We start from the raw sequence: 19,291 nt of genomic DNA, 5'->3' as shown, positions 1-19,291 counted from the left end.
AACTTCGCACTATAAGTAGTTATCTAGCCTAAGCTACTAATAAACTAACAAAACGTGATTACGTATTGAATTCCTCGTACGATCATGTCACTCGGTATTATTACTTCCGAATCATTATCCGAATAAGACATTGTCATTCCAATGATGCGACAAAGTCCATCATCCTTGTTAAACATATGAACGAACGCACAACACATCGTAGTCAGGCATGCTAAGTCCACAAGTCAAATATAAAAGGTCCTTAAGTCTATCATTCAGTTTATCCGTCCAAACGTTATAGTGTACTATCCTAATCTCAACAAGTAAAGGTAACAAGTTATTGGCAAATTTGGCAAAGAAATACAAATTTTCTAATTTTCATGTAACAATATATCAACAACATTACGATATGTTTACTATATTAACATAATGTAATTAAGATGATACAATAAAAATTTCAGAGCAGCCGTCCCGTAATCCAGTCATAAAGATGATACGGCAGCAAGGAGCCATAGCCTAACACTTATATATATAATGGTATTAAATTTGATTTAAGATACTAGCAAAACAAGGGATAAAGGTGATCTATTACAACATTACAAAAGATATCATTACATAATATGCTTATGTCCTCTTTAATCTACATGGTGTAATATGGAGCTGGTTTACATTATTTAGAAGGTGAACGTGATCTCGAGTGAGACTTAGAACGAGAACGAGAACCAGATTTCGAATCTGATCGTGATCTTGATCGATCCTTAGGAGAACGAGACCTAGAGTGAGACCGGCGACTAGGTGATCTGGATCTAGAATATGACCGACGTCTAGGTGACTTCGATCTAGAATACGACCGACGTTTAGGTGACTTTGACTTAGAATACGATCGACGTTTTGGAGATTTGGATCTAGAATACGACCGACGTCTAGGAGATCGGGACCTAGAATACGATCGACGCCTAGGAGATCTAGATCTAGAATACGATCGACGTCTAGGAGATCTGGATCTAGAATGTGATCGACGTCTAGGAGATCTGGATCTCCGCTTAGGAGATTTAGATCTAGAACGGGATCGACGTTTCGGTGATCTGGAATTAGAATATGATCTACGCCGGGATGAAGCAGATCCAGAACTGGATCGGCGCCGACTTTGTGACCGACTTCTACCTCTATCTTCTTTCACACGAACGTATGAAGTTTCACCCTATCAATAGCGATATGAACAGTAATTTAAATATGAATGCCTATCAGTAGTACTTAATAGTATCATCGAAAGCTTGCGTAATATGCACATAATTAAAATAGTACATAAAGTCATGCTAGAAGACCTTTGAAACGCTAACCTCATGAGAGCGAAATTTTGAATCATCTAAATGTTTCAATGCATATTTAACATCCGAATAATGAGCGAATTCGACGACCCCAGTTCCATCGCGATAAACGTCAGCAAAATAAACTTCTCCGGCCTCACGCATGTGATCTTTTAAATCCTGCCAGCTACCGGTTTGCGGTAGCCCTGATACAATAACGCGATGGTCAGATCGCCTAGCTGGACCCCTACCGCCGCCGCTACCATTACCACGGCCACGGCGACCATAATCTCCGCCGCCGCCACCACCGCCTCTTGGAGCTTCAACGCGTAACCTGCAGCCGTCAAAGTCGTACCCATCTCGGCCATCAATTGCATCCTCAGCATCCCTATAAATATAGTACGACTTAGTAAGGATTGTGCAATTGCAAACAATAGCCAAAAAATTCAGATATTCATTCTAATCCGAGCACGATTTTAGTATGTTATAATCAATGTCGAAATGGAGCTACTTCTAATTTATAACACTTAAGATAGTATCACAAGTGACACCAAACAAAGTCGAACACATTACTTTGATAAAATCTGTAGCTCTATCGTAATAGTGAAAACAGCAACTAGCGGAAATTCGGATAACCGTGTTGCATCAGTTCATTCTTATAAAACTATAGTAGAAATATTCTACGTATGGATAAAAAATTGTCATCTGATACTACAAAACTTTCCTTGGCGATTTTCAATTCTACAATACAAGAGAGTACCAGCAGAAAGTCAACCTTAGCGTAGTACTGTATCAGACCTCCGGAACAGATCATTATATAGTACTTTCTTTCAATAAGTTCATTGCAAACTTTAATAACTACATCATAATTTCAAAGATTGCATAAAACTTATACATATCCGTCAGTCCTGCATTTGTAATAGTTCTACCTAAAATTGCATCAGAGTAGCACACGCATCACTAATCTAACCTCTTATCTTCAAATTCGACGAAAGCAAATGGAGGCCCTCTCCTATTATCTTTCAGGCTGATGCTTAAAATTTTGCCATACTTATAAAATAAATCCTCTAAATCTCTTTCTCTTATATCCGAAGGCAAATTGCCAATATAAATTCTACATTCATTGTAACGGGACATCTTTGATAAACCTGTTAAGCTGCTTACAAGAATAATATATGCGTTAGTAAAAGAGTACAGGGAAAATGCCAAAAAGGGACAGTCCTTCACTTCGTAATCATTCAAGTATCTACCGTTTTCAAAGTATACTTCTTTTAATACATAGATACTAGACCTCCTACTTTGTACAATTTAGAGACATAATATAATGGGGTACAACACGGATAATATATTATAACGCAATGTAATGAGAACTGAGAATTTCAATACCAGGTCAAAAAAAATGAGAAATTTAGCTACGATAACATCTTCACATCATTCAAATTTTTATACTTACATGAAATAAGTAAAGATGGCTGAAAGATTTTGCTGATGGCAGTCTAGACTATTCTAGCGTTTACCCAAATCCAAGAAGCGCCAAATCACTTTGACGTTTTAGCCTGACTGCTTAAAGTACAGTCCAGTGTCCACTGGACTACAGTACAGTATACTGTACACTGTACACTGTGCTACAGTACTGTACTGTACAGTACAGTATACTGTACTGTACAAAACGTAACTAATGTACTGTACACTGTACGGTATACTGTAATTAATTAATTAATTAATTAGGGTTACGAAATATGAACTTAATGGTATTGAATCCCTGAATAGATTAGATTTTAGATTTTTAATTTTAGACATTATTACTTGCTTAACGTCGAGCCACTTCGCTGACAGAACTATCACAGCTAACTTTTCAAATTCGTAACATAATAATTTTCTGCTAGATTGTTTTAACGGTACTGTAAGTTCATTCCATAATCTTTGTCTTGGATTATACGCTGAAATACAGCTAGAACTGTTATACAAATTATAAGATCTAGTAAGTACCGTATTACAGTATCACTTTAAACGTTTTCAGCTAAGAATCTGGGACATCGACAGAGATCAGGGCCGTTTACTATGATAATGATGTAATGCAATATTAATTTCACGTGCCGGACAATAGCCAGCTAAAATTACTATGAATCGTTATCTAGTATAATTAAATAATAATGATAAAATCACACTGCCCTGAATCTGATTCAAGCAGCGATGGAGAGCTTGGCTCTTTAGTAATTTATAAAAATTGCAATTTCAACTTTATTCCCGGTTATTCGAGCATCAGGGGTGAATATCACACTTTGAGATTTCAATTTTTCGAATATTTTTCGCGATAGATATCTATAAATTTAAACTATCACTTGGTTAGATAGCTATAGTATGCAGAAATAAAACCGTTATCGTTAAATATCAATAATTGCTCTTTCTGTATTAACTGTCAGCGGTAATTACAACTAATCGTTAAATCGAAGAATTCAAGTGATTCTTTAATGACTATACATCTTATCTTATAATAAAATATCCAATCGCAAAGTACCGAATCAGTACCTAGCAAGGCAACATTGTAAAAGTTTTAATTAGAATGCATTAATGCATTCGATAAAAACTATTAAAATTTCTGTTAGCGTGTATTAAACTTTTAAATGCTATGCAATCATACATAACTACAGTATATAGTAACAAGATACTCATTATTATAGGGCAATAACAATATTAAATTTAACGGGGTATCATCATCAATAACTGTAATATGTATATGGTATAACATACACGGATACTGTATAAATTTCGCTAGATAAACATAACGAAGGAATTGATCTAGGAAGATCAGCCAAAAAGACTATCACTTTAATTTACAATAGTAAGCCAGGCGCCAATACACTCCAGCGATACTTGCAAGATCTTATACAAGTTGATAGTAGTTAGAAGAAAAGTATTTACAAAATACCAGATTTATCTTCATTAGATTATAGGTGCAGTCTATTAAGTTAAAGAAGTAACAGAAATATTAAAGACTTAAATTGATATAATTACAATAGCAATAGAACCTGCACAGTATGCATGCAATAGACAATACAATTAGCAGATTTTGACATCGATACTCACGTCGTCATGAATACTTTCATCATAGTTTTCAATCTGATTTTTAATATTATGCTCAGTTTGAAACTCAGCTTCCTTACGGTCTTTTTCTAATGAAAAGGAAGCCATCAAAAATCCAGCTCCTCCAAGTACACATACAAAAGTTGTGATTGATAAGGCGTACTTCAGCGCAAAAGCTTGAAAGGCTGGCTCTTTATTGGTTGTGATAGAATCAGCAATCTGACAAATAGAAATATCAAATAGTGACTGATATGTTAGAAAACCAGTACTAGATTTCAAATATATAAGCATACGATATTACTTACTGCACCAATTAGATATGGACTTCCAGCGTCCCCAAATAAATGGGAAAATAATATTTGGAATGCTTCCGCTGTTGACCGCCTTGCAGGGGGAACAGTATACTAATATAATAAAATTATATTATTATAAAGATTATTTCTCAAATTTGCATAATAAAATTTTAGTATTTTCATGGGAACTAATATATCCTTTAATCTACGTACCAGTAGTATATCTGCTATCGGTGTCCAATTTAAGTTAATTAAAACTTCACCAATAAAAATCAGTACCTAATTGGCATCAAACATAACTTCTAAAACTTCTGTTGTAAAGCTAAAGACTTATAAAACACTTACCCACACAAGAGGCAAACTAACTTCGGCCAAAAATAAACTAACATATACAAATGGAGCAGAAGCTAGCAAACCGACTGCACATATAATAGCATCAGCATATGGTATACGATTTCTAAATCTTCTTGAAGATTCTGCACCGATAAGAACTCCAGTAATACCAGCAGCACATGTAATTGCGCCAAAGATCAAACCAGTACTTTAATTAAAGAATAAATTAAGTAAAAATTAATGCACATAAAAATCTCGAAAACTAAGTTTGTAAGAAATTCGAAATCACTTGAAATCTTGCTGTATTAAATTAAAACATAAGTCAATAAAATTATAATTTATTACTCAGTGGATTTTTAATCATGTATATCAGATGACATCTCAGCATAACTGTAAAGTTAACGTACTGAAAATATATACAGTTGGTACTAACCTACTGGTAGACGTTATTCCCTGAGCTAACTCAGCTGAAGTAATATAAGTGGGTGCCCAAAACGCTAACGCACCGGTAGTAAAAGCAACACACGTGAAGCCAATAGTCGTCCAAACATACGTTTTGCTTTATACGTGTACATTCGGTACATTAGTTCACCAGCGTTTGAATATACAGTAATTTTAAAAGAAAGTTGATAAGATTTCAAAATGAAATATTTACTTTTACTATTGTATCCCTTCCTAATCGAAGTTAAATGGAATAGAATTACTAACTTTCGAAGTAACGCTTTCATATCAGCTTTCCAAGTTGTGGCCTTAACTTCATACTTTTCAGTATTTTGAGCCACCTGTTCGCAGTGACCTCTAGGAGGGTCCGTAATTACAAAGAAACAAAACCCTGATAATACAACTGCGATCCCTGGAGTTATCTGTTAACAAATTGAAACGTTATTTTAAAGGACTACATATATTTTAAGGTGTACAATTACGGCATACCCTAAAGGCCCATCTCCAGCTTTTCGTTGCTGCTGCGATTTGTGAACCAGAAACATAGCCCAATCCGCTATTACATCAATAAGTCAAAAATTGACAACATTTCCAAATGAAATACCGTGATCTTACGTAGATATCTAACTCTTACCTTCCAACCGGGATGGCGAAATAAAAAAAAGCTAGCATTTTCGTTCTTTGCTGACCGCTAAACATATCGGCAATAATAGTGGGTGCGATAGTAGAATAGCTTGCTTCTCCAATACCGACACATCCACGAATAATCAGCATTAACCATACATTCTAAAAATTTTAGAGATTTACTCAATTAAATCTTTCTTCTAATAAAAAGCCATCACGAATAGTGCAATAATAATTTACTGTACTAACAAATAAGCCATACTATTAAAATTGTAGCGATAAATATTGTTTTACAACAATGGTAAAGTAGTGCTATTACGGTATGTGAAGATATACGTCAGGCGTCAGTTAAGTTCAGAAACTTTTAAAAGTGGTCATTGGATGCGTATGTAGTTTAACTTAAATTTAAGAGATGTATATTGCACGCTGTATACAGTATATGTTAAAGAAAGCACAAGATTGACTCAATCGTAACTTGCCTTATTGCCTTCAGCAACAAAAGAAGTAGCTAATGTTGTCCCAGCCCAAATAAGTATTCCAGTACCCATTATAATTTTCCTGTTATAGCGATCACCTAAGTAGCCGAATATTGGCGCCAAAGACATGTAACTAACGATGAATACAGTCTGAAGCAGGCCAGCAACTTCAAAATCAAGTCCGAAAGCCTTCTTAATCATCGGAAGTACACCTATTGTACAGTAGTAATACGTTAAGAGAAATTTATTTTTATTATTTATTTTTATATACGTTCTACAGTGACTACAGTATGAATGAGGAAGTACTATTGGATAGTGAGCTGGTTTAGCAGATATTGAAAATTGAAGACAACGTCCATTTCTGATCTTATCATGCTATCAGATGATAATGTGATATCCTTATGAGCATATCATCAACAATCTAATAATATCAATTAAGCATGGTAACCTGTACTATGTAGAATCATGGACTAACAATGTCGTAGTCCATGGTAGAAGGTAGTGGAAATCAACTACTGTAACCAGTAAATTTAATTGAGCTTTCAGCTAATCTTATCATTTATTCAAGCGAAGACCGGGTAAATTGATAATAATACTATGTAAACTACAGTGTAACAGCATGCTATTTTGGACAGCATTGATAGTCGTACTGTACTGTACGCTTGGACTACGCTCATCGAAGTGAAAAGTTTCCTAACAGTTATATTTGGTGAAGTTCATCACACCATGATTGACCATAATTCTAGCTTTTAGTTAAGGTTAAAGATAAAATAGCACCGAATTTGTTCAATGAATGATAGCTGTAGTAATATCAGTAATGATATTGAAGTACCGGCTAATGTGTAACGATCCATGTAATTTAAAAGATTGATGAGAAAGAGGACCCCAACTGTTATATACGCTTGCCTAGCTGTCATCACCATTTTCTTGATTTTCTCCTTGAACTTTCCTTCAACGAGTTTCAACAATAATTAATTGTATCACTTAAAATACCTGTCCCAGATAGACAGTACTACAGTAGTACTGATGAAAATTGATAATCTTCAATTATGTTGTAGATACGTATGTAGTTCTTGTGCTCATATAGAATGCATTCTATTCGCTGTCAAACCAAGCGGCTTCTTCTTCATCTAAACTTTTCCAAATTAGAACGCCGATCGAGTAAGTGATCGATTTAATTAATCCCAAGCAGAAAGTAAAGTAACAACAATTAAAAGATAGAGAAGATGTCATTTGTTACTCCTGTAACAGTATCTATAGTAGCCGACACGAGCCGCTGTCACGGTCCAATTTGGAAATTGTTGTACTGTACTGTTTACGGTAACGTCATTATTTTCACCTTGTTTACGGTACAGTACAGTACAGTACTGTAGTTTTTTCTGTCAACACTATACAGTACAGTACAGTACAGTACTTACACTGTACCAGAAGAATTGTTATAAGGTCTGTACTGTAGCTCGGTATTGTAGCCATTGCTTTGTAGGCCAGATTACATGACGTCATACTGTACAGTACAGTACGTACAGTACAGTATACTGTAGTACTACTGTATACTTTACAGTACTTCGTACAGTGCAGTTTAGTTTCCATACTGTACTTTAGTGCCTTCAATAGATCATAACGGTTCGGACCGGACCGAACCGAGCCGAACCCTTTCTCAGGTCTAGTGCCTTGTCAGGAGTAAGGAACTCAGTCCAGTACGTTACGGTACGGTACAATGAATAAGATTCCCAGTCAGTTGATTGATTTCCATCGCAAAAACTTACACGCCTTGATTCTCCCTTATAATCTGCAGATCTCTTAACATCAGGGGAATACTCAAAAATAGAGAGAAAGACGTTTGCATTTCTGAATTATACAGATCAATGCAGCATCCGCACTGCGTAATAAGCTAACAGTACACAAAAACGATGGAGAAATAGGCTTGGATGAAATGGCATAACCCGAAACTGATGTCGTTGATGCATTGTTATATCTACCATTAAGTTGTAGTGCAGAGGTAGCTACTATCGCGATCCTTTCTGCAAATCATTACCAATTCGTCCATACTGCAATGGCCGAAAATAATAAACGGATTATCTGTACGGTAATTAGCTTGACCTTAATGAACCTGCTGAACAACATGGATCGTGTGACTATATCAGGTAATGGACAAAAGTAGGCCTAGAAATAGTTTCATATAAAACTTCATTCATTTAACTATCAATAGATCAAAGATTAATAATCGTTTATCGAATGACAAATACAGTATGACCATCGTAGTATTAGTTAACGTAATTAACCAAGTAATGACAATGATAATAGTGATATTATCAATATTTAAATTTACAAATTAGTGTAGTACTCCTACTGTCTGATACTATATAGTGGGCGCACTTGCGAGTTTTAAAATCTTCAGGACAGCATATCAGTCAGTACTACTGCATTATACAGTACTGTACTGTACAGTACACTACGAATGCCAACCGTGCATCAAAGTTCAAGAGGATTTCGTAATGTAAACTGTAAACCCTATCGAATCAATGAGATCCTAAATTTTTGGCTCATACAATGCAGTAATACTAGAAAATCATCATGATATTAAGCTCTGGCCATATTAAATACTATATGATACGAGTGCTTTCATTTGTTGCATCGTATTACAGTATTTGTAGGCGCAAAATTCCATTTTGTGTTCGTAGTACAAGCCCATTTTTATGTCAAACCCAATGGTTATTTTTATTGTTGCACTCCGTGTAGGTGTTTTACCTGATATCAAGAAGGCCTTCAGCCTCAACAACACCCAAGCCGGCTTAATCCAAACTGTTTTTGTTATTAGCTACTTGATCAGTGCTCTAATTTATGGCTTCTTGGGCGATCGCTACAATCGCAAAATTTTGATGTTTACAGGATTAATTATTTGGTCATCCGTGACGTTTGCTTCTTCTTTCGTAGCAGATGGCTATCAGGTATCTATGGTATAATAATACAATTTGTAGAAACGGGTATTTAGCATACTGGAGATGAAACAAATACGTATGGTATTCAATTTTTGACATATTTTTCCACCTAACTAGCATTATTGGTTATTCTTGGTGCTGCGTGGATGTAGTGGCATTGGTGAAGCTAGTTATGGTATTATTGCTCCTACAATTATCGCTGACCTATTTACCAATAGAATGAGATCGCTCGTACTGGCAATATATTATTTAGCTGTTCCAATTGGAGGGTAATTTTAATTTACGAAAGATAACTTAACAAATTCCCATAAAATAGCATGGCTGCATGGGATACACTATAAATTTTTTGAACGTTATCAACATCCTAAAGTTCATATTTATGATTAGTAACTATTTTGCGAACAACTACAATAATTTAATATAATTTATCATATTAACCCTTACATTACGATAGAGCCCTAGGGCTATACATTGGAACATTTGTAGCAATGGCTGCTAAAACTTGGAGAGCTGCTTTCTGGGTAACTACAATTATTCGTACTCGTATATAAGTAGAAGTACATATCGAAATGTAGTTTTGTAACAATGTCATACATGTACATGCAATCGTGATTCGACCTTATAATAAATTATTATTCATTAGGTGTCACCTGGTTTAGGAATTTTAACAGCGGTGTTTAGCATATTATTTAATGAAAATCCCCCACGCGGTAAAGCAGAGGTAGAATCAAACGTGACACAAGATTGGCATGGCTTTGAAGCTACCACATGGATATCTGATATAAAAGCAATCCTCAAAACGTAATAATCTTATGACATTCTCTGAAATATAGAAAGAATATTGACGAATGATCGTCATTTAATCGCTTTCAATCACTAATCTTTGCTGTAGGCCAACATATGTATTGTCTAGCCTGGGATACGCCTGCCAGTTCTTTACTCTAGGAGCATTAGCATTTTGGATTGTATCCGCCTTATACTACTTACAGCTTAGCTTAACCGGTTACGCTACTTTATCTCAGTACGTATGCTCTATAGTCTGCAAGATTCACAAAGACAACCACTCTAGCATTCCTATTTTATGACAATGGTATCAATGATTAAAATCCTATATCATGAAAATTTTTCTCTTATTTGATCAACCTGATCTTAGAATTGGGTTATACTTTGGTGTAATTCTACTTGTTGGTGGGATATGTGGCGTATTAACTGGGGCTGCTGCTGCTAATTACTTAAAAAAACGTAAGATAATGGAAGGTGACGCTATTGTATGTGCCCTTAGTATGTTGGCTTCAGGAATATCTCTATATCTTTGTTTGACGCTTGGACGACTGAACTTGGGAGTAGCATGGGTACGTTATGTTGCTCTATTACCTTAGTGACTGTTAGCCCTACAATACGTACTTTCTTTTAAATCTCCCTGTAGGCCTTTCTATTTATCACCTCCTTTAGCATCTTCATGCTCGGTACTCCTATAGCGGATATACTTCTGGTAAGTACAGCGATAGGACATCCCTTTAATCGAAAATCTTAATTTATATCAATCTATACTACACAAATGTAGTACACTGTACCACCAGCTAGACGATCAACAGCCGAAGCTTTTCAAATAGCAATGGGCCATGTACTTGGAGATTCTGCCAGTTCGTATATTGTTGGAGCGGTCAGTTATGATCAGATAGTGCTACATGTATCAAATAGTGCTGTAAATAAGGGCTATAATATAGTTTTAAAAAACATTCATTTGATAATTTTTGAAAACTTTATTAATATGCAGATAGCAGATTCAATAACCACAAATGAAGGACCAGCTGCTCAATCTTATGCTTTACGATACTCTCTTTTGATTTGTCCGTTTGCTTGCATTTTGGGCTGTGGCTTTCATTTACTAGCATCTTTAACATTGGTGAGAGATCAACAGAAAATGTTACAACAGATAAGAGACAACGTTGTAAGAGCTGAATATCAACAGATTGAGAATGAAGATAGCCAGATTCCATACGAGGTACTCTATAGGTTATACGCGCCAATATCACAAAGCCAGTTTTTCTGCCATATTCATTTGATATTATTTTTATAATTCTCAGAAACCTCCACATTTATGATGAAACTTCATGGAAGTGTATTCTATGATGGTATATGTTGCTAATGATTTTAAAGCAGTGTAATCGTCGAAATGGCAGAATTAAAGAGAAAATCAATCGTAAAATAATGTAATTTACATATGTAGATAATGGCTAAAAATTTTCCAATTTCACTGAAGGTTGTTTAATTGCTATTCATGGATTTTATTAATTATAAAAATCTACAGCGCCTCATTGTAAATAGTAATCAATGGAGAAAAATGGCGATACTACTGTTATATGTGCATGTTAAAAATAAACAGAAGTATTAGCAGGTAAAATTGTTGATCGCTGCTGATAAGTTATATAAATCATAGAAAATATATATGGAAAGTACTGATTGCTAGGTAATATCCATTGTCATTTTCAAATAATAGTCAATATTTTATGCTGTTATATCTAGAAATTTATTTCCTTCCAATTATTAATCTATTTATCATCTAGCCGATCTGAAGTTGTTATAAAGTTACGACTATTCTACGAATTGCTCTCGCGTTATTAAGAAATCTCAAATTAGAAGATTCTATTATAGTATTTATGCGAACAACAATCTATAGTCATCAGCTGAAATTTATAGATCAAGTACAACTAACTAACAAATATTCTGTAACGATAATATTTTTACTATTTGGATTGGCTTTCTACTAGCATTTATGCAATACCAACTATAACCTATAATTGTAATTCCATTTTAGACTTTATACTTATATCGGCAGTGTGTTACAAGACCGTATACCAAATATACATTACAATTATCAATAAAAAGTTGTACAATGCATGGTAGATCGTATATCGATGTGTGGTTAACTTAAGGAAAAATCGACCAGTAATTGAAGCTGCCCTACGTTACGTTACATTATTCGAATAGAGTTCAGTACTGTACCAGTATCATATTACTTTTACATTGCATCTCCGAAATCACAGTATTAAGACGTAGATTTTGGCCTTATACTATATACTATAACTGTATAACATGTGTTATACGGTGCAGATATACCATACTTTTAAAGTGTAAAGTTTACTGTAAACCCCTTAAGTAGGTGAATGATCTACGAGTATTCCGATATTGTTAGCTTCTACTAACAACAATTTTATCATTACCCAACTTAGTAAGGTCGATATGGCATTTGCGGTTAGGATAGAACGGAAATCGCTAAAGCGTGAAGTATAACCCCATTTATTAGCGCAAATCTACTATACACAAAGTTTCGTATCGTATAAACATCATGATAGACATACGAATCATAGTCTACGAAATGCCCGTATGGTTTGTTATTAGGCATTGTTGTACGAGGCAGTACCTGGATATGAAATACCACTTTTTATGCTCTAGATGGTATATTAAGTTGTCCATGGTTCTACTTACAGAAAATGAATTTCATATACTTTATCATCTACGGGTATGCTTATATTCCCCGTAATTCCAGAATATCGCTGTAATCGAGCATATCATACATACAGTATACACTATACAGTAGTGTTCCGAGGACTGCAGATTGCACTGTACTGTACTGTACTGCATGCGTAGGAAAATTTCACTGTACAGTACTGTACTGTAGTCAAGACGCAAGAGTCCGAAGCTTCCACTGAACGATAGCTTACTGAAGGATATTATCAAAAGTCAGCGCTTTCTACTGCTCAAAATCGCTGTGTTCAAATTTAAAGATGACAAAGATAGAAAGCCAAAATTGAAATTGCACAGGATAGAAAGATAAAAATAAAATCTGAGCCAGCAGTTATCAGTCGTCCCCGATTACGAGTAAAGATGGTACTGTAACTTGTGAGAAGTTTGTAGAAAAGTGTTTTGGATTAACGACAAGTAAAAAGATGGCTAACAGCAAACGAACCATCTTTACTGTCTTTGTTTTGACAGTAATGAGCTTACTGAACAACATGGACCGTGTGACAGTATCAGGTTGAGATAATTGTACAAGAATTTTAGGAACTAAATTATAGAATGCGATCAAATAGACCAACATAGACGTACTGTACTCTATTGTATCTACACTACTCAATTTTATGCACTGCAGTATACTTCACACAGCCGATTGATAAAGATAACTTGGACAGCTCGTATATATCAAATTAAATTAATATAAGACGTGCTATAGGTGCAGCTCATAACAATTATTTACAACCTTGAGTTATTAGTCAGCATAATACTTGCAATTGCGATTACATGATATAATTATTTGTCAAGCTATTCCAATTACTGATAATGTATACGTAAAATATAAGACAGACGAGCTAGTTTATGAGTTAATTAGTTAATTCTGGAATATTCATGTTCTACCTTGCTACTGTAGAAGATACTTATGCTTGGATTCATCACGAATAATTGTAACATTTTAAAATTGCTATTTCATTAGGTGTTCTACCTGATATTAAGAAAGCATTCGATCTTAATAACGGACAGGCGGGCATTATTCAGAGTGTGTTTATTATTAGCTATCTGACCTTTTCTCCAGTTTTTGGTTTCCTGGGAGACCGCTTTAATCGCAATACTTTAATGTCTATGGGACTGCTTATGTGGGCATCAGTAACATTTGCTTCATCATTTGTGGCAAAGGGTAAACAGGTAACTCTACCAAAATTGTAATTCTAACTCATCTTCTCTCGAATAAAATTATATGCTTACTATCTCGTTTTTGATATACGTACAGTACAAGTAGTAGAACATAGCATTATTCATACCCACATATTATATAGTACGTGCGAAAATGCTTCATAAATGCATCGACTGGAGTATTTACTTAGTTTTAAAGCTATTAACAGACATACAATTTCTAATATTTCCTATGAAAGCATTTCTGGCTATTCCTATTATTACGTGCATGCAGCGGAATTGGTGAAGCAAGTTATGGTATTATTGCTCCTACAATTATTGCTGATTTATTCACTGACAGAAAACGCACTACTGCACTAGCTTTATATTATCTAGCTGTTCCAATTGGAAGGTAATATGAAATTATCGCTCAAGTAACGCGATTGATATAACGCAATACGTACCTTAAGGATAAATATAACTCCGTATTTATACAAGTTTAATAGAAATAATTACATGTTATTGCAACATACAGTACATTACATAACCTATCTCCTATGATAGTTTCATTTAACTACTAAAATCTTTTTAATCATCCCGGATTACATATTGATAATTGATAGTGCTTTGGGATTTCTAGTTGGAACATTTGTAGCGAAAGCTGCAAAAACCTGGAGAGCTGCTTTCTGGGTAAGTTAAGTTAGGTACTCGAAAGTTATGTAGTAGTTACGGCGATATGTTGGTAATAATCAAAGCTGATACCAACGTTACGTTCAAAATTTCGTTTCTTTTAACCTCAAATTTACTGCAAATAGGTCTCTCCCGGCATAGGAGTTGTAACAGCAGTAATCTGTATTTTATTTAACGAAAATCCACCCCGCGGTAATGCAGAAGTAAATTCAAATGTTACCGACAATTGGCATGGATTTCGCGCTACTAGTTGGATAACCGATATTAAAGCAATTCTTAAAACGTAATAATTCTTTATTTTTCTAAAATCATTACAAGCCTTAAATGATAAATATCCAATTACTCGTAAATAGGCGGACTTATGTTCTTTCCAGTCTTGGATATGCCTGTCAATTTTTTACCATAGGAGCGCTGGCATTCTGGTCGGCACCGACTTTATATTACCTGCAGCTTAGCATAACTGGACATGCTACGCTACTTCAGTGTGTACTCAAATAATAAAACTAATAACATATTTAATTGTGTACTTCTACTTCTAAATGCACCGATCAGCTACATGGTGCAATTTCTAAATTTACCTTTAACTTCTACATCAGAACCGGATTATATTTTGGTATAATACTGTGCTTTGGTGGTATAGCTGGCGTATTAACTGGCGCTGGAGCCGCAAGTTATTTAAAAGAAAATGTGATTAAGGAAGGTGATGCTATTGTATGCGCAGTTGGTATGGCTACATCTGGGATATCACTGTACCTTTGTTTAGTATTTGGTGAATTCAGCATAGTCATAGCATGGGTAATTATCATGCAAAAATTACTCTAAAGTTCAAGTTATACCGTGTAGCAACAACCATATTAAATTAAGACGTTCAATCTGGTTTATTTTCGCAGGTTTTCGTATTCATGGGCTGCTTCGCCATTTTCTTACTCACCACTCCTATTACAGATATATTATTGGTAAGTGCATTAACGGCGGTTACGTACGTGTCTTGCAACGCAGATATATCAGTAACACCAACATTTAACCTAATCGCTACATTTGCTCACCTCGTATAATAACTAAATTCATTTAATATTTATCCGTTGACATGTCCAATTGCGGATAAAGTATACTATACCACCTGCCAGACGTTCAACAGCAGAAGCCTTTCAAATTGCTGTAGGTCATTTACTCGGGGATGCTGCTAGTCCTTACATTGTTGGAGCGGTTAGCCTATCTTCTTCTTTTGAAATTACTTTGATGATTTATTTAAGATTTTAAAACAATCTTTATCACATCATGTTGTGACAGATATCGGATGCAATCACCATAAATAAAAGCCCAGTTGCTCAATCCTACGCTCTAAGATATTCTCTATTGATTTGTACATTTGTTTGTATGCTTGGTTGCGGCTTTCATTTATTTGCATCGTTAACTCTGGTAAATGATAGAGAAAAAATGCTTCGACTTATTGGCGATAACGATGTATTAGTAGATGACCAACAGGTTGTATCTGAAAATAGCGATATATTACAGGAGGTCAGTACTAACAAACTAGTCGACATTATCATTTGTTGAAATCTTTAAAAGAAATATTCAGTAAAAACTTTAATGTACAAATATCTAATGGTCGATATCATTGCAATAGAAAACACCACTTTTACGATAAAGATTTGCTACGTTGATCTGGAAACCTACATAAACTATGTGGTTATAAAAGGAGCATTGAGTGCTGATTTGGTATGTGCATAATTCGCAACATACCTACTCGTTGACAGTTTGAAGACCGTACTATTCTATTTTTGGCCATTTCTTGGTAGGCAAACAGCTATAATACTATATGCAAATCAACTTTAAAGTCTATCTTAAAAGTAAATATTTTATTTTTTGAAAAATTAACACATTGGCTGTCGAGGAAGTATTTGATTACAATTATACATTGTGTTCGCGACATACGGGTATATTTAAATAATAATATATAAAAGATAATCGCACACAAATATTTTAACATAGGCCTTGCAAATGTTTGGTATATACTGTACTTCTATATTAAAAGTTACAAATTTTATATACTTGTTTAAATGAAAGAACTTACTTATTGTTGAATCAAATAATTACCGAACATTTTATATAAAGCAATAGAGTAAAGCCCATTCAGCCAGATTCAGTCACATAGCTAGCTTTGTAAATATCTTTAATTATTTCAATGTAGTCAAAAGTCAAAGGTGCCCTTTTTCGGTTACCATAGTATCTTTAAAAATCATTTCTTACGATCTTAAAGCCATATCATAACGAATCAATCAAAGCGACGCTGGAACTTTTGGCTTATAATAAAATGTCATAACTGAATATATTAAATTTATTCGTTATCATAACAGTAATATCGTCTTCTGTATAGAAATTTCCTATTTTTTTAGTTAAAATTCTAATGATAACCTAATATTACATCATTATAGCTGTTTATTCATAAAAGAATTTATCAACTCAATCGTAAAGAAAGAATTTGGCACTTCATATGAGATAAAGTTTCTCATATTCTAGTGATGTATTTCTAACAATGCAAAATAGCGAATAATATCACTATCTCAGTCATTTAGATCGAACAATGAAAATAAAATGCTGGCTCACTTCGACTTATGAATGCTTCGTGGTTGACCATAATTAAAGTGTAAAACTAAAAGCCTAAACTTAGTCACTGATATATATGGTAATCCAATTGCAGTCCTGATGATCCTAAAACGTTGCGATCAAAATAGACCGAAAGGAACTACAGAAATTTACTTCACCCTCTATTTTACCCTCTCAATAATTTACCCATACAGTGCCCCAGAAATGATGCTATGCAGCCATTTTAATTACTAAATATGAAATCTACGGTAGCTACCAAACTGTGCTGCAGATGGAAAGATTCACAGCATTTGACGTCTGATTCGTTCAGTACAAATTATACTCGTACATATCAAATTATTCAAACATTAAATTCATTTCCTACTTGCATCTTTAATTACCATCATTTGATTACAGAATAAACGCATATCTGAAACGGCAATAACTTCTGAACTTAAAGATTAGCACAGAATATATAAATTATATCCAACTCTGTCGGCATCTATCGAAGTCTTACCTTAAATGAGGAGACAATACCGTACCTATTTTAAAATATCCCCAAGCAGAATAAATTCATACACTTTCAAGAGCGGTGCAGTATTATAAAATTATATCATTGCCTTTTTTCTAAATTTATTAAGTGTCTCAGTTTAAAGTCTGTTAAGACATATAATCAGCAGGACGACAAATATATAATTTACCTCATACTCGTGTTGTATCTTAGACCCAACAGTATCGCAAAAATAAGGCAGAAAACGAGGCATCTCTGAATTGTTGTTTTATGTAGCATTATACTGAGCGTCTCTAAAGTTCTCTTAATACTCAATATTTATTTACAAAGAATTAATGTAAACGGTATTTTGCCTCCAAAAATGTTCGATTCTATATATTTTAGACTGTATTATAACTAGCCTACGCGTGTAAGAACCAAAACATAGAATATAAACGCTTGATTAAAATAAGAAATATCAATTTAATTTTGTACATTACAATTTCATAACCTGTAATACGACACCATCCAGATATTTATGTTTAATATAAAATCAGTGCATTATTTTTAATATGCTGCTACTGCAAATCAACTCTCAATTGTTCAGGAGACACAGAATGGAGTATAAAAATAATGAACATAGTCATAGATACAGTAATGGGCTCATGGGCAGAAGCGAGAACATAGCGCCTCTGCGGGGCAACTTGAATTATTTGTATAAAGATAACAAAATAGATTATAAATTATTCAATTCGTGATAGCGGTCACGTAATTGCAAATATTTGAGTTACACTAATAAAAGCCAGTAAATCTGTTATTAGTCTTACCGTCTTTAGATCAAAATTATAATATTGGACACAAGACATACAGTTCCGAATAGATCATCAAACGCATAGAATAGAAAGGCTAGACGTTTTAATTTCATAATTAAATAATACATGATTTAATTAGTTTTAATCGTATTCTAAAGATTTGTTTGCATATGCAGTAGTCAGTTTGAAAATGCCCAAAACGAATAAAGAAAAGTGATAAGGTATCAGTAAAACTTTATTAGCACTCTATATATCTTACCGACATTTAACGAAATCATTCACTTTACAAAATGCAACTTAGAAGAATTTATAGTGCTCTGTTGACTTCATGATCATCGTTGTAAGTATATTAGTAAAAATACTCTTGCCGTCTGTTAGTGTTAATAAACTAAAAATCTATCTATCCTAGCAAGATTTTACACATTATATTATAATATCCAAAAATTCTAAATTTCGATTCCCAGCGACAACATTTAGACTGGTGTTGGATTGATTTTACAGTTTTGCTTCGCTAGTATTGACTATTTCGGCCTTTATAGGGCAACTTCTATTAGCTATTATTAATTAGC

General features: G+C 34.2%; 3 protein-coding genes across 3 annotated transcripts; 1 reads left to right on the top strand and 2 right to left on the bottom strand.

Moving 5' to 3' along the window:
* Positions 1 to 649: 649 nt before the first annotated feature.
* TRIADDRAFT_49822 (uncharacterized protein) lies at positions 650 to 2,423 on the bottom strand (the record flags this gene model as incomplete). The annotated part of the gene is made up of 4 exons (XM_002108294.1): positions 650 to 752; positions 1,134 to 1,180; positions 1,320 to 1,674; positions 2,257 to 2,423. The coding sequence occupies 4 exons, from the start codon at positions 2,421 to 2,423 to the stop codon at positions 650 to 652; spliced, it is 672 nt and encodes a 223-aa protein (XP_002108330.1).
* A 1,563-nt stretch (positions 2,424 to 3,986) lies between these two features.
* On the bottom strand, positions 3,987 to 7,460 carry TRIADDRAFT_63211 (uncharacterized protein; the record flags this gene model as incomplete). The annotated part of the gene is made up of 11 exons (XM_002108293.1): positions 3,987 to 4,010; positions 4,374 to 4,589; positions 4,676 to 4,774; positions 4,877 to 4,942; positions 5,009 to 5,204; positions 5,430 to 5,555; positions 5,705 to 5,859; positions 5,927 to 5,993; positions 6,072 to 6,223; positions 6,559 to 6,749; positions 7,370 to 7,460. The coding sequence occupies 11 exons, from the start codon at positions 7,458 to 7,460 to the stop codon at positions 3,987 to 3,989; spliced, it is 1,383 nt and encodes a 460-aa protein (XP_002108329.1).
* A 1,130-nt stretch (positions 7,461 to 8,590) lies between these two features.
* TRIADDRAFT_18944 (uncharacterized protein) lies at positions 8,591 to 16,391 on the top strand (the record flags this gene model as incomplete). The annotated part of the gene is made up of 10 exons (XM_002109017.1): positions 8,591 to 8,681; positions 9,277 to 9,485; positions 9,594 to 9,745; positions 9,931 to 9,997; positions 10,120 to 10,277; positions 10,369 to 10,497; positions 15,431 to 15,629; positions 15,725 to 15,790; positions 15,942 to 16,040; positions 16,125 to 16,391. 10 exons carry the CDS (start codon positions 8,591 to 8,593, stop codon positions 16,389 to 16,391), a joined length of 1,437 nt encoding a protein of 478 aa, XP_002109053.1.
* Positions 16,392 to 19,291: the final 2,900 nt, after the last annotated feature.

Source organism: Trichoplax adhaerens, genomic scaffold (assembly GCF_000150275.1).
Source record: "Trichoplax adhaerens TRIADscaffold_1 genomic scaffold, whole genome shotgun sequence".
NCBI lineage: Eukaryota > Metazoa > Placozoa > Uniplacotomia > Trichoplacea > Trichoplacidae > Trichoplax > Trichoplax adhaerens.
Note: the sequence above shows the minus strand (reverse complement) of the source record. Positions and strands in the feature narration are given on the sequence as shown.